At 38.9% G+C, this 24,512-nt stretch overlaps 1 protein-coding gene across 2 annotated transcripts in view; it reads left to right on the top strand.

Annotated features, from left to right (window-relative positions):
- grid2 (glutamate receptor, ionotropic, delta 2) overlaps positions 1 to 24,512 on the top strand; it is a 412,550-nt gene that overhangs the window by 254,504 nt on the left and 133,534 nt on the right. For both annotated transcript variants that reach the window (XM_086076174.1, XM_086076175.1), the window contains exons 5-6: positions 8,734 to 8,787; positions 17,087 to 17,260. In XM_086076174.1, coding sequence (XP_085932300.1) covers positions 8,734 to 8,787; positions 17,087 to 17,260 — 228 coding nt within the window. The remainder of the gene's footprint in view (positions 1 to 8,733; positions 8,788 to 17,086; positions 17,261 to 24,512) is intronic.

Raw genomic sequence — 24,512 nt, 5'->3', positions numbered from 1 at the left:
CGCTGGATCAGATTAATTAAAGCGACCATAATGGCAGTGATTTCAAGTCATTAGCTGCAAGGAAAGAAGCGCACGGGCCTTTGACACCCCTCGCGACTGCTGTCGTGGAACGCTCCATTGCTTTGAAGCAAAATACTTAATTACACAAAATCTCACTGTTTCCTCAACAAAATACGCTGTACTGGAAAGCTAGGCCTTAGAAGTCATTTACATTGCTCTCGCCGGGGTTTAAATACACAGTGCCTTGATGAAAACTACCCTATCTCCGCAAAATAGTGACCGTGGGGGGGGGGGGGGGGGGGGGGGCTATTTCCTCTACAGCAAATATGAAGAGGCCCAAGTAATAGTAAACAATGTTCCTGGTGTATTACAGTGTGTCAAGTCAAAACCTGAATATTCATCATTCACTCACAGCAGTGAGTGATGGTCAATATTTGAACAAATGCCATAACTTCATACAAGTCGTACATGGATATTAACCGCTGAACATCAGCATTTGAACTATGTTGTTAACCAAAAAAAGCAGTACCAACATAAGACTGTCAACAGCAGGGGCGGAGCTACATTGTGACCCTTGTCAATCTCTGGCCACCCCCTTGGACACCCCCACACCTAGGGGAACATTTTGATCTGTGAAATCAGTGATTTTTCTGCCATTTTCATATGGATGCATTATTCTTAACTTGTGCCGCAAGTTATTTATATTGAAGAATAAATATATAATTGATCTAATTCAAACTCTGAAACTAATCTGTCCTAAATAACATTCATACATCAATCAAAACGATTATTTTCGTATCACAGCATAGCATTTTTTTTTTTACATAAATGCCACGTGCAATTTTTATACTTGAATACCTTCATTGAGCATTATAACCATCAGTGGTCCGGTGGACTGGCAGTCTACCTCAGTATCAAGTGATTCTGGCTTTGAATCTCTGCTCCAGTCTCCCTGTTTGGATTTTGCTTTTAGGTTCATTGAAGACTTCAAAGCATCGAGTCACTTAATTTTGTTGTCTTAACACAAATAGTGAGCGCACAATACAAGTGTTTTGTCCTCCATTTCCAATACACACGCCATCTGTGGAAAAAAGAGAAGCTGTCTTTATTGCTTTAATTTATCAGTGTGGCAACTATTTATTTTTAAGAAAGGTCAAATGTGAGACAGCATATTGTGTTGTACAAAGCCGTAATTGGTATGCAAGTGGTCCAAAGTCCTACAGGATGCCTTTTTGGTCACCTTATTATTATTAGATATTTTTTATGGGGGCTAAAGCTTTTGTGTGCACATTTTGTGAATTTTTTAATGGACCTGCTAATCACACTCCATTTGTTCAACTCACTTCAGAGCACTTTGATGTTAATGTCAGCCGTTACTCTTCTCTATATTTTACACCTGAAAGGCTCCTTTTTGGTTTATTATGTTAGGTTTTGTTATTCGCCTGTTTTGATGACGTCCTATTTTGACAACATGGTTGCCTAATTTAAAGGGGACATATTAGGGAAAATGACTTTTCAAAGGATTGTGTACAAATACAAAGCCATATAATTTTGTTATCTGCTTTTTTTATCTGAATGAGCCATCATGCACTTTTTTCCCACTGTTATGTATCAATGGCACTGTACATAATAACCACCCCCGCGAGTTTCTCAGCACATGATCTCAACCTGCTAGGCTGGGTGAAGATCCAGAGCCACTTTCAACAGCCTACAACATCTGTAACACTATCATGCAAAAGCGCTACGGTGCAGAAAAGACATACATCCTCCACATGAGCTCCTACTATCACGTTAATTATAAATAGAAATGTGTTACGCTTCGCACAGATTAGCATTAGCTTCAAATAACAGCACTACATACACACAGTGTAGTGTATGAACTGCTGCCTTCACAAGTTAACAACTTATTTAGTGTCTTGATAGGCACTCTGTTTTTTTTCCCAGACTCGCCGCTACTATCAAGTAGTAGCCAAGGTGCCTTACCCAGGTTGTCATGGTGATGAAAGTCACACTAGCCCAGCCGTGTATGGTTCTTGCTCAGGGCCAGCCCATTACGTTAATCAACACAGTAAACATGTTTAAATTGAAGTGTGCCATATTCCTTGATTCTTAGGGTAATTTGACAAAGCAAATCTCAGATACGTTACACTAGGAACTGTCTTAAATTGTGAACATATATCTCCTTTAAACAATGGCTGCAAGACATGCAGCTATATGCCGTGACAAATTGATGTTATTTTTCCATACGAATAATCTAACATAATGAGTATTTGTGTTGCATCAAAACAATCAAATAGCTCCATTTTAGCAGGCTTAACGACCAAAATGATGCGTGTCAGCGGGGTGCCCCTTAATACACATAAATAAATGTGTTTGTTTGTCGCACAAATCTGAATTCAATAATAGTCCAGCAATGTACTGCCTTGCATTGTAATGACATCATACTGTTGCACCATTGTGATGATCATGTACTATGCATTTAATACTAAATTTCAAACTTTTGCCATTTAGCTCCTTGTTAGAGAACAACAACTTGTGCAAAGTTCAGAGAAGTTCCAATTAAGTTCACCTGTAAAGGTTTTAGTGCATTTTATGTCCATTCTGAAATTTCACCTGAAAGCCGAATATCCCTACACAATTTTGTGGGTTGTAATAAAGGTAAAATAATAAAATCATATTTTACCATTTTTAGTGGACAGTCTAAGCTGTAAAAATAAGTTACCCACTATTTATAATACATTTAAAATAAAGTAAATGTACTCATGCTTTGATCGTGCCTGACAGACGCGTAACTGGCAGGGAGTCAACTTAATAGATCATGTTGTTTAATCGTCTTAACAGTTTTGTTGTTTAAGCAGGAGCACTAAATAAGTATGTATCATTAGCTTCTGGCGCTAGCCTGTTTCTCGTTAACTGCCATATGTATGTCACTTGTGATTAAGAGGCAGAACTTAATCTGTGTTTCATGAAATTGCAATCTAGAGAAGATCAAAAATCAATGATCTTAGTGGGAAATGTTGTTTTGAGGGGCAACCAAATCAGAGGTCGACCAGCGTCAGCTTTCTGCATGTTCTTCTCTGCTTGTTTTTGTGTGTGTTAGTGGGAATCAGTGATATGCAGATGTTGGAGGGCTTGGCTTGCAGGCTATTTGCTATATTTGATCCCAAATAGAGCGTAGCATTAAATTACACTTAATCTCATTTTCAATTTGCAGTACATTATTCAATAGCCATGCCCACTCTTCCTTTGAAAGCACCCGCCATCATCTACACAGCCTCTGCTTGTTTAACTATTATAGCATATCTAAGAGCTTCAGAAGATGATTATTAATGTTTTTTGTTCCCTGTCATTGATTTGAAGCAAGCAATCATTGCCACTTTGAAACTTGACTGCAGTATACACAATACAATACGCCATCCAGCAGCAGCACCATGTGTGTGATTCTCTCTTATTTCTGAAGGATGAAGTAGGAGGCGTTATCACAGGGTGAAGGTGATGTACAGCCCATCACTCTGAGATTTGAAGACAAGTGGTCTGGATGGTTATAGCTTTTGGAACGGATGCTACAATGTTATGTCCGTCTTATGTTTTGAGCTCCAAAGGTGTAAAATTGTCAATTGAAGTTTGTTCTATCATTCAGTGTGTCAGTGCAGTGTCAATGCTTTTATACAGAATAGCAACCTGGGGCAAAAGAAACGGTGGGAAAAGGTTGGCTTAAGGCAGGGTGAAAAGGGGTTTCTGATGCAACGCCTAAAGACGGAAAATGGCCGAATCAAATTTACACCATCATTCTGCCAGTGTCCGAGCTGTTCGTATAGAACAGCGTCATGAAGAAATTGTGAGAAAATGCTATTTTTACAGGAAATGTCAAATAAACGTTCTGATACTACCACTATGGGTTGAAGGTTGGCAGCTCAACTTTGCACACTGAAGATGTTGGCTGTGATTTAGTCATTCCCAATATTACATTTTATACTTGGACATACAGTGACGCAAAAAAAGAGGCAGCGTAAAAGAAGCTTCTGATACTACAGTACCTTCAAAAGCAAAAAATTGCTGGCACCACTTGACAGTTAACCGAAATTTAAATTGTGATTTTGATTTTGGCTTCTCTCGATCTTTAAACCATTATAATAAATTTAAAAAAAAACCACGATTAATGTGCAGGAAGGCGCAATGCGTTTACAGGTTCCCAATGTTGTGAAAATACCCTGAATTCACCATGTTGTTTGCATAGCAAGTGTGTGTATCGTACGCTATGTGATTCTGCTGTACCTGAGTGTGCTTGAAGCTGTTTAATTACACTTTATTTGCAGTTTAATGTAAAACTAAACACACAACACAAATAATTACACAGATGCTTCGTTTTTAACCCCTTTAGACTTATAGATGAACCCAGTGGACATGACATATTTGTGTGTCTAAACCAATAAAACGCATAATTTAGATGATGTCAACACTTCTGGTTCATGAATGGATCTTAACTAACCAATCGCAATCGCAAGTTGATTTGCATGATGTTTATTTAAAAAAAATCTTGCATATAAGATTGGTAAATTTACAACACGTTACAGTTATATTATCCTGGTGTCCACTATAACAATTAAAAACATGGGATAACCCCCAAAAATGTCCATGTTGTTCTTTTGTGGGAAAATAGTCTAAATCAGCAAAAAATTTATACATTTTGTCCAGCAGAAAAAAATGCAGGTCTAAAGGGGCTGCAACATTGCTAGCGCTAATGCTATGTCAGATCCCATTCAAATGCTAATGATATAAAATAAGATAGTCCTTCAAATAAGGATTATTAACACACAAACACTGTGGAAACACATACACACAGGTAAGATAACACTGCTCAAAGATACAAATGATAGTTATACTGTATTAATAGAGCTCAGTTCAACTTCTTCTCAATCTAAGTGTGTACTCCATGTATGGACAGCACCACACTGCGACTAAGAGGTCAAAACATGCGGTAACAGCCGGTATTTGTTTTTGTGTTTTCCATTTGCTATTATTTTAGTATAGCCTTCTCTTATTTACCTTCTTACTAATTTATTTTCAAGTTCTTTCAAGTTATATTTAAAGTTTTTAAGGAATTTTCCTTTTTCAAAATGTTGATACAAAGAAAGATTCAATGACTTCCACATAACATTGCATTAAATATAATCCCTGAGATCCCAGGTTAGCCCGGTAAATCTCGAGACTTGTGAAAATAAATATGATGAAGAGGTAATGTTTATTTAAGTTTTCATTGTTTGCAAAGATGCAAGGCTTAAAAGGTGTGGATAGAGCAGAATGAAAATGTAAGAGGCTTGAGTTTCATATATTTACAAGGTAATTTTGTACTTGACAAAAACAATAGAGGATGGAAAAATAAAGTGTGGGCATGGGAATTAATGGGCATGAGGCTATGATGATCATTTTGAGTAGTTGAGTTTAGTACAGGTAAGAAGAATAAATACTAAATGTTTAAATGAAGGACTTGTTATTTTAATAATTGTGATTTCAATCTCAATCAAAATAATTGTGATTGTTACTTTTTTCCATCATCACCCTCTGCTGTGATACTTCCTCACATGTTTCCTCGCATTCCTAGTCACTTCCTTCCACACAAACACTAGTGCAAAAAAATAGGAAGAAGAAGAAAAAGGGGTGGAAATGCCAGCTTTTACAAGTGATGGGAAAAGAGTTTCTGATACTACTGCTGAAAGTGGAAATCAGCCAGGTCAACTTCCTTCGGTTTCTTCCATTTTTTGTCTTAATCTTGGTCTTCTGTTTTGGTACCCTCAATCTGTGTCAGTGACTCAGTGCTAAATATGCAGAACAATGACCCAGACCCAGGGGGACTTGACCGATACATAGGAAGGTGGCCTGAGAAAATATTTTCTAATATTAAATATAATGCCAGAAAAAAAAAAAAAAATATATATATATATATATATATAATGCCAGAGGTCTTACCTGGGGCTACACAGATTTCTGATGAGGCTATAGCACCCCCTGGGCCCAGTGTAGCGCCATCAATAAACCAAGCAAAAAGATATTTTGATTCCCGTGACTGCATGGCTGATCCAGCCTGTCTGGCGAAGTGCTCTGCAGTCGGTCCAGTTGCCCGTGAGTGGGAGTCGTTGGGATTATCTGTAATGGAAAACAGCTTGTTCATCCTCCTCCTCTCCACTGCCGAATCAAAGATTTCTGGTGTGTTACAGAGTGGACGCAACTCCCGCCAGGATAGCAGCCTGTTCTGGGAACAACACACTGCTGGTACTCCCACTGAAGAATCTCAGCTTCTTCCTCTTTCATGATGCCTGTTTGGCCCCGAGGCCTTTGGTCTCGCGGTTGCTGTCGCCAAGGATGTGCCCCTCGTTGCGCGTCTTCTGTGGCCCAAACCCTGTTGCGGAGAGCTTCCCTCTCTAGTCCAACATCAGCTTCTCCATCGCTTCTTGTTGTTGTCCTCCTCCTCCAGCAGAGGGTGTGGGATGTTAAATGCACCAGGGAATTTACAGAAAGTAATTCTCCCATGGCGACCTATTCCATCCATATGCAAATAAACTGTGCTGCAGCAGCGCATATTATGCATGGGTAGCGGTGAGATGGGCTGGTTTGGAAAGAAGTGTTTTGCTGTTTGTTTTTTTGTTGGACAAGAACAAGATTGAAAAAGTGTGACCGTATTTCCAAGATGGTGCTGATGATGTCTGCTTTCTGGTCTACGTACCAGACTTTAAAGATGGAAAAATTCTGGTCATATAACAGAGAGAGAACCATTGTTAATTGTATCCACCATTCTAAAATCTATTCTCAGCTTTAGTCCAATTTCAATCACGCTTGTTCGTTTTTATCATAGACAACCTCATCCCGTTTTTATTTAGTCCATTTTTAGTCGACTATAAATCTAGCATTTTAGTCTATATTTTAGTCCAAGAAAACATAATTGTATTTGTCTATTATTTATTATTTATATTTTATTCGTTAACATTTTAGTCTAGTTTTAGTCAGGACAATCATTTAACCCCTGTATTTTTTATTTTGTCAGCAGATTGTGTGGAATATTTCGGATCTAAAACAATTTCACATAAAATGTTCTCATCTTTTTGATGAAAAACAACTTGACACACAATAACAGTATATGAACAAGTGGTTATTATGGCTCCATCCTATGAGTTAGTAAATTAGCCATCATTAGTTAGCGGTCGGATTAACTTTATTGTTGGAACGTTATAGCCGTTTGATTAATGTTACAACTATAATTGACGTTTTTTTAACCTTTCATCGTGAATCCACCTCTTGCCTGTCACATTTGTGCATGTTGCACTTGCTAGCTGCAGATTTGAAAGAGAGTGTGTTACTGTGTGTTACATGACAGATTAGCAGAGACAAGATTTTTACAAAATCATATCATTTTCGTCTCGTTTTTGTTCATAAACTAAAACGTCCATAGATTTTAGTCTAGTTTTTATAAACATGAATTGTGTGCGTGGGAAAGAATGTGTTCCGCTTAATTTTTTGGCCAAAGGCGGCAGTAGCGTTTCAAAATTGCTTGTGTCCAGCAGCTTTAAGAAACCTACAAAATACGAAGTCATACACTACTTTTATCTTTTCGTATAACAGATTGTGTACTGTGGGCTCAGCCATAATATAACATCTTTGCTTGTTTAGCTTGTATCTATCACTGAAGAGATTCAACCCCAGAGGAGTCATGGGTGGTGTTATAAGAGTGTGTCCTTTCTCTCATTAGCTGCAAACATCTGTCCAGGCGGCTGCCACTGGGATATCATAATGGAATAAACTGGAAACACTTGCACCGGCATACACCCACACGTCAGCAACCAAAAGAGCACATACACTACCCGTGTTTTACTAAATCCTACGTAGTTTCCTTAGCATAATAACCATCTTCACAAGCACAGAAATCAACATATAAAGGCTGTTCATTGTGCCATTGTAGAGAAAAAAGCAGCAAATATGAGTGAAATTGTCTTCAAAAGCACATTTTATGGTCTAGTGGTGAGTGAGTGGAAACATACTGCATGGCCCATAAAGAAAAATTAAGGTAAAGATCTTGCGTTTAATTGTGAGTCATCACTCTCCGTTCAGTCTTGTTCTTTATATCTGCGGACAGGATGCTTTATGGCAACCGTCACTGTTACGATGATGAAGTTTTATGGAGACACTGTGGGAGATTAAAGCGCTATTAGCCACATACCGTCACCCTCTCCAGCTGTTGCCTTTTGTTTACGGCCTAAAAAAGTGGTTTATGATGTATAGGCAACAAAGCAATTATAGATAATGATATACGAGAGGATATGCGGAGTGTGGCAAGACGATGGCACACAAGTAGAGTCACAATATGATGAACCCCTACATATTTGCAAGTCAGCATTCATGAATTTGCCCATTTTCATATTTTTGCAGGGAACCAATCTTCCGATCTTCTGTTATTTGCTCCTGTTTTTGTAATCGGGCCAAAACTATGTTGCTATTAAAAAATAGTGTTTTTGCGCCATGCTGAGCTCAGGGACAGCGCTTCAATTAGTCAGGCCTGAACTTTGTGTAATAGAAAGTTTTTTGCAGACATCTTGAGCCATCTATAGGCAATTACAAAACCTGCAAAAAGCAGAATTTCACTGTTCTGTATTACGTTAATTTTCACACTGTACTACTCCGAAGATTTGTGCAGCTTCAGTGACAACTTTTTAATGCTAAACAATGTTTTTTGTTGTGTTGCAGGTGGTCGAGACTAACTTGGTGGCCTTTGATTGTCACTGGATCCTCATTAACGAGGTGAGTTGTTGAAGAGAAAACAAATTGATCCATTAGTGGATATGGCTCCTCAGTACTGCCTTTTTCTAAAATTAGGTGGTATCATTTTAATTTTCCGACACTAATACATTTTCAATTGTATTTGACTGTATTAGTCCACACATGGTACATTTTAATTTACCTTTTTCTTTAAATAAATTGTCTGCTTTTGATAAAGCTATAACAGGGTGTCATATATGTTTGTATCGTCTGGTGAGTTACATTTATTTTAATTACCATATACTCACAATGATTCTCGTTAGTGCCCATTTTGGAATTGTAATGGGAATGCACCAGAATATATATATTTTTTTTTTACATGTGATCATATAATGTCATTACACTTGTTGAAGCAGCATGTGGCTAAGTTATTTTTGTTCGTCCTGTTGCCAATAGCCAAAACTAATTACGGAAAAAAGTTCTCATTAATGATAAGCTATTAGTTGCACCACTCTTGTTATTTATTAGAGTAATATATTAAAAAGGTATATTGCTTTAACTTCACATGGAAAGAAAAAATAAAATAAATTTATCTTGCCTTGGTTGTAAAGGGCCTATCACAATTTACATTCACTTTTTTTTTCAGGGTGTTAAGCAGTTAATACTTGTTTGTGACCTCTGTGGAATCCCTTTTGATGAAAAGTTTTCTAATCAAAAATTGGGGAGGTAACTTAAATATTAATAACACTGGGAGGAAAAATTAGAGCACAAGAAGTCCACTAAGTCACGATCTTAATCATACTAGTAAAAAAAACATTTTTGGGGAGGGTTCTGACTGTGATTTCACAGTTTGAATTCAGTTAGTTATTCCGCTCTATTCACATTTTAATGTAACCGTTGGTCATAAGATAACATAATTAAACTTTAACATTCGCTATAATTTTATGTTAATGCTTTTCCTGGAGAGCTTTGTTTATAATTTATGAGACATGCCTTTGATTAAAAAGGAGCAAAATAAGTGAATGTGTGTCTACTTTTTAAGTACCATATTTCCCCAAATAGTGACCATCCCTCAAGTCGATGCCGTGCACCAATTAGTTCACTCAAATCCACTCGAGAGACAAATAAACGCTTCCCTCAAATTTCCATGAGGAATAAAACAGGCATTAACTGTAATTACTTCTGTCCGAAGATGCTATGGTTCACACAGGAGACACATTGACAAGAATTAACCGTTGTGCCAAGTTGAACTCTGCTGCTAACCAAAACAGCAGCACCCACAGAAGCACATAGAATAATCTCTCAGGTGGATAAAAGTTTGGAGACTGAGTCTTTGGAAGGACCTCTGTATTGAGATATATAATGTCATTCTTTTGGGGAGGCAGAAGACTCAATTTGGAATAATAAAAGTTTTCAACATTTTAACACAATTGCTAACCAAAACAACAGCACATACTGAGGCATGTAAAAATTCTCACAGATGATAGGACATGTGATTGTGCGACAGTGTTGTGCCTATCCATGTTCATGTTTTGGGTGTGGGGGCAACTAGTTCTACTAGCATACTGATAACATTGTTTAATATGCAGCTCCATCATTTGCGGTTGAGTAAATAAATGCTCCCCCGCCACTCTTTGCAGATGCACTGTATTTGGTTTAAAATACAGAAGAAGATGACGATAGCGACAACAGAAGTGTTCAAACCTGTAGCTTCAGTAAAAAACACCACACGACTAGGTTCCCTGTGTGCTCGCTTATGGCAGCTAACAATGTGAAGCAGCCCGCTGAGCGTGCTCTCATGTCTTGTTGATTGCCTGCTAGGCCACATTCACATTGAGCTGTCAGACATCTGCTATTGTCTAACACTCTTCAGGCTGCGTGGCTGGCAGTGCTTTGCTCTTTTGCCAGCTTTACTAGAATGATCAACATGCAAGTCCAACTGCAACCTTTTCAGCATTTCTGTGTACCACCAGAATGCATGTCATAAATTTTGCACACACAAAAAAAAGGTTTGCAAACTTTTGGGGTACCAGGAGCCCTTATGAAAGAGAGATTTTTACATAACTGCCATGTTCACCTCTGAATGACACCGTGTTTTGTTTTTTTTCAATCTACAGTTGAAATAACTGCTACTAGTTGATGATGAAAGGAACCAAAGCAAATTCAATTGAACTAAATTCAAGATGTGCCCATCTACACTAGTTGGCATGCACTGCTTTCACTAAAACATTGCTGGACAGATGGACTAGTTTTCAAAAGCTCAGTCAGTGTTGCTTATTTACAGACTTTTTCTGAAGACGCAGGTTGCTACAGAAAGAGGACATGGGCGAGGATCAAGATCATGGGAATATATTAATCGATGGGGCTTGTTTTCATTCGTTTGAATGCAACTGGCATGGTCCGTACGCTGCTCGTGTATATTTTTACCACAAGCAACGCTATTTAATCCACAGGTACATATTAAATTATAAATATGGTTAAGTATTGTTATGAAACTATTGTTATGAAAGTATTGTTACTGCAATTTAAATCTCCTTTTGAATTTTTGTAAAACCTGTGATTTATTAAGGCACCGGTCCCCATATGCAGTTAGGCACTTATTAAAAATTGGTGATTACATTTTTTTTTTTTTACGTGGAACCCACCCTGTGTATGCTGGGATTACACTTTGATACTCTCATAAATCACTCGTCAACCGACTGGCAGACTAAAGGTTAAAGCAACCCTGCCTCTTGAGAGACTGTATCAACAAAAGCAACATTTCCAGCCTTTAAGATCCCCTTAAGCTCTGTATTAGAATGTCTGGCTCACCATTAGTAAAGCAATGATGCATCATCACAAAGCAGAGTTGCTTATAAATGTTGACAGTGCTAATAACAGGATTAAAAGCATGAGAGGAACAAATGCAACAAGTGAAGTGAAAAGAGATAGTGGTGCCAGAATGAAGAAAACGTCTTGTCCCTTTCTTACTCCTTGACTTGCAGCTCAACTTGCTTTTCCATTGGCAAAACCAGGCCATTTGGGGCTCCAGGGATCCCAAGTGAATACCAAACAGGTGACATAAATCGCACCTGGTCATGGTCGGGCAAATTTGTCATTGTAAAATGCTAACAATACCCTATTGCTGTGTCTTAGGTCTGTAGGGAAAACTGTGCAATGTTTTCTTTTGATCTCTGCATTAGCTAGCTAGCTTAAACATGCACATCATGTAGCAGTCAGAATAATTGAATATATGTCTAACATCAATACAAACCAATGGAAGTTTAGAAGTTCTTAAATCACTATTAAGTGGATGCTTATGTGTCTTTTTAACTTGAAATAACTGTATTTATGTTACTGTAGAAATAACTGTTTCAATGAACTCGAAGATACAAAAAGATTCTGACACTACAACTCATAGTCTCCACTTTGCTAGGAAGCCCTTTGTCTCCTCTCAAATAAAATGTGTCACTTTACTTCAGCCAAGAAGTAAAATAATTAAAAATATATATATACTGCCTTAAATCAACTTTTACATGTTGATTGAAAAATACACAAGATACTAAATGCCAACAGTGCTGGTAAAACTACTGCTTGTTTGTGTTTTCGTAGGCTATGTGATGTTTGTTCAAGCAGAGACGAAGCAAGCTATGACAAATGTTAGTCATTCTCATTGCATGCCGCTTGACCATCCACATGTATTTAAAGCTATTACTTTGGTACAATTATTGCTGCTTTATGTGACAAAATCACTGAATCCTCTTCACTCTACTGCACTAGAAATTGTCCAATACAATGTCCCACTTCCGCCGATCACAATGCCGTCAAGAATTTAGAATGTTCTAATCCGATGCATATGCACCAACTCCATAACGGGATGTGTGAAGCTTTTTTATTCAAACAGACTCTTTAAGTGGATGAAGGCCTCAATATTCTCTTGTACTTCAGAAAATGACTATGGGAGGGACCGCGTGCTGCCTCCCTATGCTTTATTATGGATGAGGGGATAGTGTATGGTTGTCATAACTTTGCTTTATCTACAGCCAGCAGTTACACGTCCCACTGAGGCACAGTTCACACTTTATAATTGATCACCCTGCCCTTCCTCATCGCCTTCGTTCTGCTCAGGGGGTAAGGATGAGGAAGAGGAACGATAAAGGATACACACTCCTTCTCTTAAGTTTAGAATAGAACTCTGAAATGTAGTCTCATACTTGTGTCCATGAAGAAGTAGAGTTCGATTCTTGGTATTTGCATAATTCCTTCCTCACAGTTTTTCTAATTTGAAATCCACATTTTGGGTCTGGCTTTGCTTTTTGTGACTTGTTTTCCCTGTGCTTGTGTGGGTTTTCTCCGGGTGCTTAGGTTCACTGAAGACTCTTATCCAATATGAGTGAGTGGTTAATTTTATACACACTACTCATAATAAGTTAGGGATATTTGACTTGCAGGTGAAATTTATGGAAAATGTTAAAAGGCCACACTATACTGTGATATATCATGAAAGTAGGACAATTAGGTAGAAGGATGCACAAGTGTTTTCCTCATCTCAAACGATTCACTGAAAGAAAAGTTAACAACAATGGTGAGTACACCACAACCGAAAATGTCAACATCTCAATCATGTGCCCTTGAGTATCAATTACAGCTTGACAATGATGCCTCATGCTGTTCACAAGTCGACTCATTGTCTGCTGAGGCGTGGCATCCCGCTCTTCTTAAAGGGCAGCCCTCATTGAGGTTCTGAGGTGCAGGGTTTCAAGCCTCTACATGGCGACTCAGCTGATCTTGCAGCTTTCCAATAGAATTCAGGTCTGGAGAAAGTGCAGGCTATTCTATTTGAGCTACACCAGTCCCAACAGCCGTTCCCTGATGATGCCACCTCGATGAGCTGGAGCATTGTCGTCCATGAAGATGAAATTAGGCCCGTGTTGTTCATGTAGGGCCACAATCACTGGATTCAAGATGTTATTCAGGTAGTATGGGCTTGTCACCGTACCTTTCACAATGTGTAGGGCGGTTGTGTACCGACTGGACACACTGTAACAATAAGCTTGTCTGGTGACAACAGTGGCTAATGCACAGCGCTTTTTTTGATGTCTCCAACAACATTGGCGGACATCATTTCTGCTCAACATGAATCGACTTTCATCAGAGAACAGCACTATGACCCACTGGTTCCTTGTCCAGCGTAAATGCTCCCTTGACAGGCACCCACAACGTGTCTGGGGTTGAGTGACATTCATCATCCGGTTTCTCTGGGCATTGTTCAAAATTTAGCGGTCATCATCATGAGATGTGATCAAATGGCGTCCACTTCTACATCTTTCTGTGACTCTTCCAGTCTCTTGGTATTTCTTTTGCAACTGGCTCATGACACTGTGACACTCTAAGCTCAGTAACCACTTCCGTCTGAAAACTTCCTGTTTGAAGCATCACAATGGCAAGGTACTGTTGATCCATTTTTGGTGGCATCTTGATCTCATGATGTTAAAATGTGAATAGCATGATGAGGACAACTGTTTAAACACCAGCTCTAATTGAACCAGGACATTTATTGGTCGATTTAGGATCAAACACTTGTCGTGAATTTTGTTGTTAAGCTCCTCGTTAGAGAACAGCAACTTGTGTAAAACGTATTGAAACATTGAACAGTTGGATATGTGCATTCAAAAGCTTAGAGAAGGTCACATTAAGTTCACCTGTAGGTTTGAATGCATTTTAGGCTCATCCTCAAATTTCACCCAAAAGCCAAATATCCCTAAGCGAGTAGTGTATGTGACCTGCAATAGGTTGGTGACCAGTCTAGGGTGTACCCTGCCCAAAGTCAGGTGGGATAGACTCCATCTCCCATAACACCCTAGTAACTGGTTTCAACACAGTGGTCCTGGCTGTAACTAAAGGGTCGAATTCTATTATATTGTATGAAGGCATTTGATTTGATTCCCTTGATCAAAAATTGGAACATTTTACAATTGATATATCAATATTTTATTTAATGGGATTAAAGGATCTCTTCCTAAATTTCCTGAAGTCATGTTTCCGGGTCAGTGTTATATTGCACAAAATAATGCTGCCATGAGTAGTACTGCATTTGCCCTAGAATGTTTGAGTTCATCAATGTTTTATTTTTTTTTTGGTCACGGCACAACACAGTAATCGAAATGATTAGTCATTTTTTCTACCTTATCACCGATGAGTACCTGAGAAGGGCAACTACAGGTTTTTAGTGTGTTGATGGTGAAGGAGGACTGCGATGCTAAAATTGCAAGCAATAAAGACTGTGTGTTTTTCCCAAACAGAACGGGGAGAACTTGGGAGGGTGAGCAGTAGAAATGGGAGGTCGTACTAAAGGTTGGAGAAGAAATGAATAGTTTTTCTCGTTCAAGAAGGAAGGATTTAATGTCTCTGGGGGAGAGGTGAAGAGGCTGTGAGGAGAAGGGCCAGAGGACAAAGCATAATAAGGGATGAGAGATGTTTTCAAATAAAAAGCCAGAAGAAAAAGAGGGCTCTGTGCTCTTGGGTCGATGGGAGAGACCAGGATTTTAAGGTTTATGGAGTAAGCAACCAAGGATCAGCCAAGCTTCTGAGGTTACTCCAAGCTTTTCAGGTACTTTTTGTGATTTAGTGTTCTGTTCTGAGGGTGGGATTGCACATCATAGTTTGTTGTTTCTTCAACTGTCTGCTTGACTGGTAGTTTGGCACGAAGAGGCCTGAGGCAAGTGATGGGAGGTGAAAATCGCCTGAGTATGTTGTCAACGATTGTTTGTTCTTACTGGGATTTGTTTTCTCGATATTAACCATGAATAGGATTCATAGTAAATTTCAGCAACTTTTTGTGAACAAAGGAGATGTATAATTTTTATGGTCTATGACTGGTGTTGCACATTAGAATCCATCTCTTGTGACATTTGACAAAAAAGAGCACTGAGTGAGCATCCTATAAAGATGTCCCTCAGATTTTTAGGGTTAAGGTTTTGGGGTTATGGTTACAAATTGGAGTTAGAATTGGTTTTAGGATTATGGTTACCAATGCAAGGTACCGTTGGAAACCAACACTTGATTTCAGACAACAGGATTTTCACTTCCTCTCCCAATCTACATGGGTTTATTCTGACACAAGCTCTTTTTGAAGATGACTGGAAGCAGCCCTTGTGATGTGTTCTTGTATAGCCAGGTGTACTGTGGAAAAATGTATTCAATTATGCAGTGAAATCTTTAGTTAAGAGTGGAGGTGGGCACTTTGACTGTCAATTTCCGTCAATTGTCAATACCCGTCAATGACGATGTCCACCTCGCAGAGTGCTTCCGCATTTTTGCCGAATGCTTAATGACGCAAAGCCTCGCAAAAATACACGGAATGAGAAGGACTGTCTGTACTCACCCCAATTGACGGACGTAAACCTGCTTCAGTTGGTGCTTAGTCTGTATTTTTTTTAGGCTACGCATCATTAAGCACTCGCCGAAAGGTGGGCATCATCAATGATGGAAAGTGACAATTAATGGACTTTCCCACCATGTAAACACACAACAAAGAACGCAAGTCGGCATGGGTGCAAACTAAAGAAATTAATATTCTTACCTCACCCAAGGAGTGAAATAATAGAATCTTGAACACGGTTAACCTTGTCTGTATACCTTGTCCTCTCAAGTTTCAAAACACTACAAGTGAGGAATCTATTTGCAAGCTTCTGAGGGTGAAACGTGGCACAAATCCCAAAGACTTGGTCACTGGCTCTGGATTACCAAAATGAGAATACAGTGAAGAGCGAAAATGCTGAAAATGGCTTAGAAAAGGCAGATCTGTTGGTCAAAGGAGAATTAAGATTCACACCAGCCAGTCAAGGGCAGGCACGAATCCAGTGTCGCACCTCCACCCCACCCCCATCCACCCACAATCTCAAAAAGACTCAAAGTCGCACACATGAATGCATTAACGCAAAGAACTCCCAACACATAAGCAGGACCTATTTTCATGCCATGCTGTGTCTCTCAATACAAACAGTGGACAGCATTCACCCAGTGTGACTTTCAGTAGTGGCGTGCTCCAAAAGCTGTTAGCCATTTGGTGACTGAAGCTAAACAAATGTGACACACACAATCACACTCACGGGGGTACACGTTAAATCACACGTGCTCTCGGAGCAGAGTGTACACGCGTAAGTGAGGTAGGTCGTTTCATTCTGTATGATGCCAGATGAAAAATGTGTACAGAATGTGGGTCAACATATGTTACTCTTAAAATGAGGGAAGTCCTACCTCCACTGGAGACAATAAAGGTCATCTCACTATTCATATATGGTTTACATGTACCTCACAGAAAGTTGTTTGTATCAATCCCTTCTATTTTGTGGCCTCTCAGGAGATCTCCGACTATGACCTGCAAGAGTTGGTAATGAAGTCGGTGGGTCGGCTGACGTTGGTGCGCCAGACTTTCCCCATGCCACAAAACGCAACCCAGCGTTGCGTCAAGCACAACCACCGGATCAACACGTCGCTCTGTGACCTTAAGAATTCCAAGGCTCAGCAGCTGGAGGTGAGCTCATGCCACGCCAAACATTAAAGAACATTAAAAATGGCACATTTTTAAATCAAGTGGAACAAACATACATAACACTAGAAGAAGGTGTTATAATAAAATGTATGTGACATGATTCATTTTGAAAAAGAAAATAAACAAGCACTACTTTTACTGCTACTACTACTACTGGCACCAATAGTCACTCTTAAAACAATGGGATTGCTGAAATCAACATGAATGTGACATTTTTTTGGTTTATATATATTTCAAAAAACTATCCCTGTATGTAGCACACGCAATTAGAAACATAAATGTTTTTTTTCTATAGGCAATTTTAAGTTTTGTTGTTGTTGTTTTTCTCATTCATTGTAGTTCCCCTTCATAACACATACTGTATTACAGTATTTGACCTTTTGGTGAGCTACAGGTAGCTTGTGAGCTACTTGTTAGACCCCTGTTCTACACTACTGTATTCCTTTTACTATGTACAAAGCATCTCCTGCTTCTTTAGAGCTTACAAAATGGACTCCAAAATCACTAGCCTTATCTTTGTCATCCCCAGAGGTACACTACTCACAAAAAGTTAGGAATATTTGGCTTTCTGCTGAAATTTATGGAAAATGTCAAAAGTTCACGCTACAGTGATATCATATCATGAAAGCATAGCATTTAAGAAGAAGGATGTACTGGTCCATTGTTTGGTGTCATCTTGGTCCCACGATGTCAAAATGTGAACAGCATGATGAGGACGACTGTTTAAACACCAGCTCTAATTGAACCATGACATTTATTGGTCGATTCAAGGATCAAACTCCTGTTGGGAATTTTGCCGTTTAGCTCCTCGTTAGACAACAGCAACTTGTGCAAAAAGTACTGAAACATTTAACAGTTGGACATGTGCATTCAAAAGCTTAGAGAAGGTCACATTCATTTCAGCTGTAGGTTTGAATGCATTTTAAGCTCGTCATGAAATTTCACCCAAAAGCCAAATATCCCTAACTTTTTTTGAGTAGTGTATGTGCAAGTCACAAGTCTCAAGTCATAACCTTGAAGTTCTAAAGCAAGTCCCAAGTCACTGTGGAAAAAATCGAGTTGCCACCGAATTTCAAGCAAGCTGTAACATATATTGGAGTGATAAATATTTGTCATTGATCATACTGTAATCAAGTATCGTACATTATCTACAAAAAAAATAAAGAACATTTGCATCTCTAAAATTTTTATGGAAAACATCATACGAGTATGTAATGAATGCACACACACTTAAATTATTTAGAAGAATGCATGTTATTTTTTACTTTTTTATGTGTCACACTGTTAATGTGATGATAAATATTGACATATGCTGAATGTAAAAGGAATCATGTATAATCATCGGTTTTAAAAACTCCATCTGTTATTTCTGATACCAATCTATTTCCCAAATCTATTAGTCTGCGTAAATGGATGAATAAGAGTCATTAACTTGCACTTTGTAGGGTTGTCACTTTGTGAAGTTAAGTGAAGTTGACGTGCATTAGTTTACGGGGGCACAAATATCACATCAAATATGGCAGACAAGTAAAAGTAACAGAAAAGTACATGAGTGTAATGTCTATGCTTAAAAAAATAAAAAAAACTTTTTGTAAACCTTTTTCCCAGTTTCATCACAACAGTAAAATATACCATTTCATAAACCATACCACTCCTAGTTACGTTGCTTAGCAGTACTTAGATGTTCACAATCACACAGGTTATCTTCGAAGCTGCTCCAATCTCTGTTTCGTGTGTTTAGTTTGTCACTCCACACCAACAGGTGACGCTGAGTGGGTTGAGGCGAGGTTGGCGCGAATGAAACAATAACCCTCTTTCGTTTTTCCGTCCTAAAAAGCCAAACAGCGTTAAAATGCAGATTTCCTATAAACTATAACTATAAACTAAACGTTCCTATAAACTAAACTATAAACAAGCCGAATTGTCAAGTCATGTAGTTCAAGTTAAGTCAAGTTGAGTCGCTGCTGACTCGCTTGTATACCAAGTCGTAGCGAAGTTGAGCCTTTCCCCATGTTTTTAACATGCAAGTCCTCAAAATGCCAACACGAGTCTAACTCGACTAAGGTCATATGACTCCTGTCCCCCATCTCTGATCACCCCTCCCCCCCCTCTTAATGCACTTGAGGAATTCTGAAATACAAAAAAAAAAGAAGAAAAAAACGAGCAAAGACATTAGGAGATTACCTTCAGTCCTTCCTTCTCATCTTATCAGTTGGCAGCTTTGCTGACCGCGTTTGCTTTTCGTGTTATTTGCTGGGTTGGACTCCAAAACCTGTTTACAGTGCTGTATATTTTTGATGACATCAAGTTGGCTGATTTGATGGCGTCCTCTCTTTGTGCCTTGCTCCTAATTTGGCGTATAGTTGGCCCGCATCCTTCTGTGTGTTCATGCTACAGATACTCAATTCAGCAAAGTGACATTTTTTCCATCTTTCTCTCATGTTTTTCTTCCTTCCTTGTGCTTTTCTGCCCCTTAATATGTTCCCTAAGGCAAAAATATGTATGCATTTATGATAGTGTTTTTGTGTGTGTATGTGCTTGTGTGTATGCGTGCGAGTCATCAAGCTGCCATCAGGCGGGCGACACAAAGGGGAGCGTACGCTTATTTACGTGCCAAGACAAAATGTATTAAATTGAATCTATGTGCTGTTGATTTATGTGGCTGCATAAGAGCCCCGAGGATCACATTTGATGAGACATGGAAATTTGTTAAAAGGAGAATCGTTGCCGCCGTGCTTATGAAGACGTCTCGGCGCGGCAGCGGTAAAACAAGTTGACAAGGTTAGATGGAATACAACAAGGTCAGTTTACAGCTCTTGTAGACTTTTTGGTTTCGACGCCTGCCAAGGCCGAGCAACAAAAGTTTGAATGTACCAATTTTTGTTGGTTGGGTATCTGACTTTTTTCTTTAAATTAGCAGGCAACTTACTGCCTCATGGAAGATGACATTAAAACTGAATACAGGAACGGAGACCTAATTAACTTTCAAGGTTGAAATGACAAATCTTAGACCTAGATTTAGAACAAACAACAAAAACAAAAACAAAAACAAAAACAAAACAAAAAACTAAAAAAATAAACAAATGTGGGAGCACCGTTTTTGTTTGTCCATTTTCTTTTTCTTTTTTTTTGCGCCTTTAACAATAAGGATATTAAGTTCTGGCCGAACAATTGACTGTTTTACAATATTTTGTCCTTAAAGGCTCTATCTCACTGAGCAGCGCAGGCTTGTGAGGGTGCTTGTTTAAATTTTCTCTGCGACAAGAAAAAGGGATTGAGAGGATAAAGAAACACTGAGACAGTGTAGCAAGTGGCTTTCCAACATTGAACGAAGCCGGCCGAAAAAGCAACAATCGCGCGTACCCTCGCAAGCCTGCGCCGCTCAGTGAGATACGGGCTTTAGTATTCCCACCCTGGGGTGAACATTGGCGACAATAACGAATGTTGATTTCACGTCAGGGTTTGTTCAAGGTTATAACGTTCCCTAAATGTTCTCTTAACAGTTTTAAAGGTTCTTTTAAACTGGCTTAAAGTTTTTTTCGTGATGCAAGGAAATTTTAAAGAAAAATTCAAACTGTTTAGACAACGTTTAGGAAACGTTGTCACCTTGAACCCTGAGGTGAAGTCAACATTCTTTAGCGTCACAAATGTTCGCCCCTCAGTGGGATACGGGCTTAACCAGAGAGCATAGTTGGCATACATTGGTTGATTTTCCGCCTATTTTGGGGAAAAATGTGCAAAAAAAATTAAAAAAAATTGCAGATTTTTTTTAAATTTAGTTTTATTTTTTACTATTTTAAAAGAGCTAATAGCCGATTAATTAGGTCAGACCCTAATAATATCATTATTAAATTTTACCCACATTACTTATTTTTAGAAGTGCGTTTGAGACTGGGAGCTCTTTGCATTAATAAGAAGTAAATCTCAGCTTCAAGTTTGGTGACCACTTTTGTAGACCTTGTAGTTTGAAATGATGAGTCTTAGACCTCAACCAAGACTGAATAACATTTTTTTTTTTAAATGGGATCACTATTTTTGTTTGTTTGTCCAAGTTTTTTAAAGTTAGCAGGCAGCTTTCTGGTTCACGGATGTTGACGTAAGATTTCAGGAATAAATGGACGGAGACCTAGTAGACTTTCTACCTTGAAAATGATAAATGTCCGACTCGCCAAGGCCAAACAAAGAAACTTAAAAACGGACAAAATGGAAGAATCAACTTAATTTTTCAATCTATAATTTTTTCCAAACTTAAACGGAATGTAAGATATCTTGAATAGACAGAACCTTTGATCCTGGGTGGACTGTACCGTTCACATTATTCAGTATATCCATCCAGTTCTATGGTATAGCGCTTATCCTCTGCTAACTTTAGTCGAGAGGCAACCTGGAGTGTTTGGTATCCAAACTTCTTGGGAAGACCAGAGTTGAGATTTGAACGCCGAACATCCGAACTGTGCGGCAGACATCCCAACTACTAGGTCCATCGCAAGTCCTTACCTAACGACAATTAGTAATGCCTTAAGAGCTGAGTTACCCTTAAAAAAGACCATCCAATGACCTGTACTAATCAGTTTTAGCCTCGTTGCTGCTGCGTTTGCCTGAGGACATGCAACCAGCTCAGCATGGGGGAGGTTACACTCTATAAATTCTTAATCTAAAACACCGCTTGGCACCACTCCTGCATGAGGCATTCGCTTGTTTTATAGTGTATGCAAATTAGCCGTCAACAACACCAGGAGGCTCCGGTGCAGTGCAAGGGAGAATCCGTTATTCCTAATAAGACCCCAGCCGCTGTCCCATATACGCATTCAATCCATAGCGATTTTTTTTTTCTTTAAGCCACTGGAGGACAATGTGTTTTTATGTACACTTGGTCAATACCTTGTATGGGTGGAAAAGAGAGAGGAGCCACACAGTAGCCTCAGAAGCCCAATTTCACACTGCACTGAAGCAGGGCTATGCAGGCTGACCACGCATACACATGCGCTCGCACGCATCCACACAAAGACACACAAATGATGCACACATGCAATGCGGAGCCCACTGATCGACGAGGGGTCCCCGCAGCGAGCGTCAGATTTTTTTTTCACTTTCATTTCCACAGAAAAGGCAGAAAGAGCTCGAAATGTGACAAGTGTCAGTGTCCTCCAAAGGGAGAGAGAAAGTTTGATGCTCCCCCCCCCTTTTATCTTATCTGCCTGTCTGCCCCCCCCCCCCCCCCCCAAAAAAAAGATTATACAAGAGAGAAACCTTGATGTCATTGACATCATTGAGTGCCTTTTTATTTCAAACTTAATCTGCATTTTGCTATCGTGACCTCTCCAGTTTAGGACAGCACAGTATGACATTCACATCACAAAATGGTGTGCTTAAAAATACATTTTCGACTACATGATATCATAACACAGCTCTCCTCATTATTGATGTATTGCCAAAGGCAAAAGCAGGTACGCCAAAGTTCTTCAAGGTATGGGCTAGCCCAACAATTATTTGGCCATTTGTTTTTTCTTCACTTCAAATAAAAACCACACGGCATTGACCACATTAAACGACATAAGTAGGTACCAACTTGGCTTGACTCGCTCTTGCTTTTGAGCTTTTTTGAATAAAACTTGATTACTTACCAGCAGCTGCAGCCTGAGAACTGTATGTATTAAGACTGTAGTAAGAAGAGCTGATTACAATTGGACACATCTACAGCTACAATATGTTTGTGCAGTTACAGTTGAGACGCGGTGAGAAGTGTGTGCAGCTCCCAATGGGTCAGTACTATCAATATCTGCAAACAGAAAGATAGCATAGTAGCAAATTGCTACTAGAGATTAAGAGGATTAGTGCTGGCTGATCTCTTAACCTTGTAACCATGGTCATGCCATTATAAGTTCTGTTTTTTTTTAATACTGTTTTTCTTTTTTCTTTTTCTTTTTAAAGCTTGTAACTCTTCCACTCAGTGTTTTATTTGCATACGTACATGTTTAAAATTATTTATTTATTTTTATAGCTCAAAAACTTGATAGCAAAAAACTGAGATAAGTTTTGGATTTTGCACCTAAAACCCTTAAAATAAATTTAGATTTTTTTTAAAAGGGGAAGTCAACCCCCCACCAAAATGTTTTGACAATCATATATTATATGCAGCGCCACTGGTCTCAATATGGAATTCTGGTTAATATTGTGTTAGTGGAGTATGAGTTAGCAGCAAAATCCAGCCGCATTTATCCATCTTAGGGGGCGGCCATTTTGTCACTTGTTATCGACTGAATACGACATCAATGGTGCTCAGGTCTTAGGTAACAACCAATCACAGCTTAGTTTCAGAAAACAGGTGAGCTGTGATGATGGAAAATAAATAATGAATTGTGACTATGTGGGTGGTTGTTTTCAAGCAACATACATACGACTTTTTGAAGAAGACAGCTGTGAGTCTATGATGCTTTAATGGATACACACAAAATGATGCCACTAGGAATAGTATAGCATTTTATTTAACCCATGAATATCAACAGGTTTTCCGTCATACACCAAAGTAATGCTCCAGCCACATGTTCCAGTTAGAGAAACAAACAGCGTGCACTTGCAAATGTAAATGAAGAGCAGCGGCCATCGTCGTCGTGTGCTTTTGTGTGCACTAGTGCTTTGATTATTTGTACATGCCAACGTTTAAAAATAGACACGCACAGAGTCCTGTTTTGATGTATGAGCGTTGGTGTTGCTGGTTTTGATGTATGAGCGGTGGTGTTGCTGGCGTGCTTCTGTGAAGTAACTGTGCTTAATTAATGGGAGATGGCGGGCGTCAACTGCGTGCGTGCAATGGCGACTGCTGCCGCCGTCAGTCTTTTCATTATCTTCTCGTTATCTTTTTGGGGAAGAAGAGAGTCTCAGTAAATCACAGTGCCATCCATCACAGGGCTGAATCACCCCCGCCTTGCTGCACGGAGGTACACTCACACTGCAGGCTTAGATGTGTTTGGATTTAAAACAAACCTGTGGTTGGTAAATGTCATTTTAGCACAACAGTGGTTAGTTTAAATGCCTCGTGTGCATCTGGCAGTGAGTCACACTGGATTTGCATTAAAAGGGAAGCTAACAATGCTTGCAAAGCACCCACTTTTACATCCTGTAAACACCGAGTGTAAATATAAATGTAAATGTATATATTTTTAAATACGTTGAAATGATAACAAGAATAAAAGATAATTGTATTATAATTATTATTTTTATTTATTTTGTATTT

Source organism: Leptonotus elevatus, chromosome 5 (assembly GCF_054856555.1).
Source record: "Leptonotus elevatus isolate MCC_2025b chromosome 5, RoL_Lele_1.0, whole genome shotgun sequence".
NCBI classification, from domain to species: Eukaryota; Metazoa; Chordata; class Actinopteri; order Syngnathiformes; family Syngnathidae; genus Leptonotus; species Leptonotus elevatus.
The sequence above is the reverse complement of the archived record's forward strand: the minus strand, read 5'-3'. Positions and strand labels throughout refer to the sequence as shown.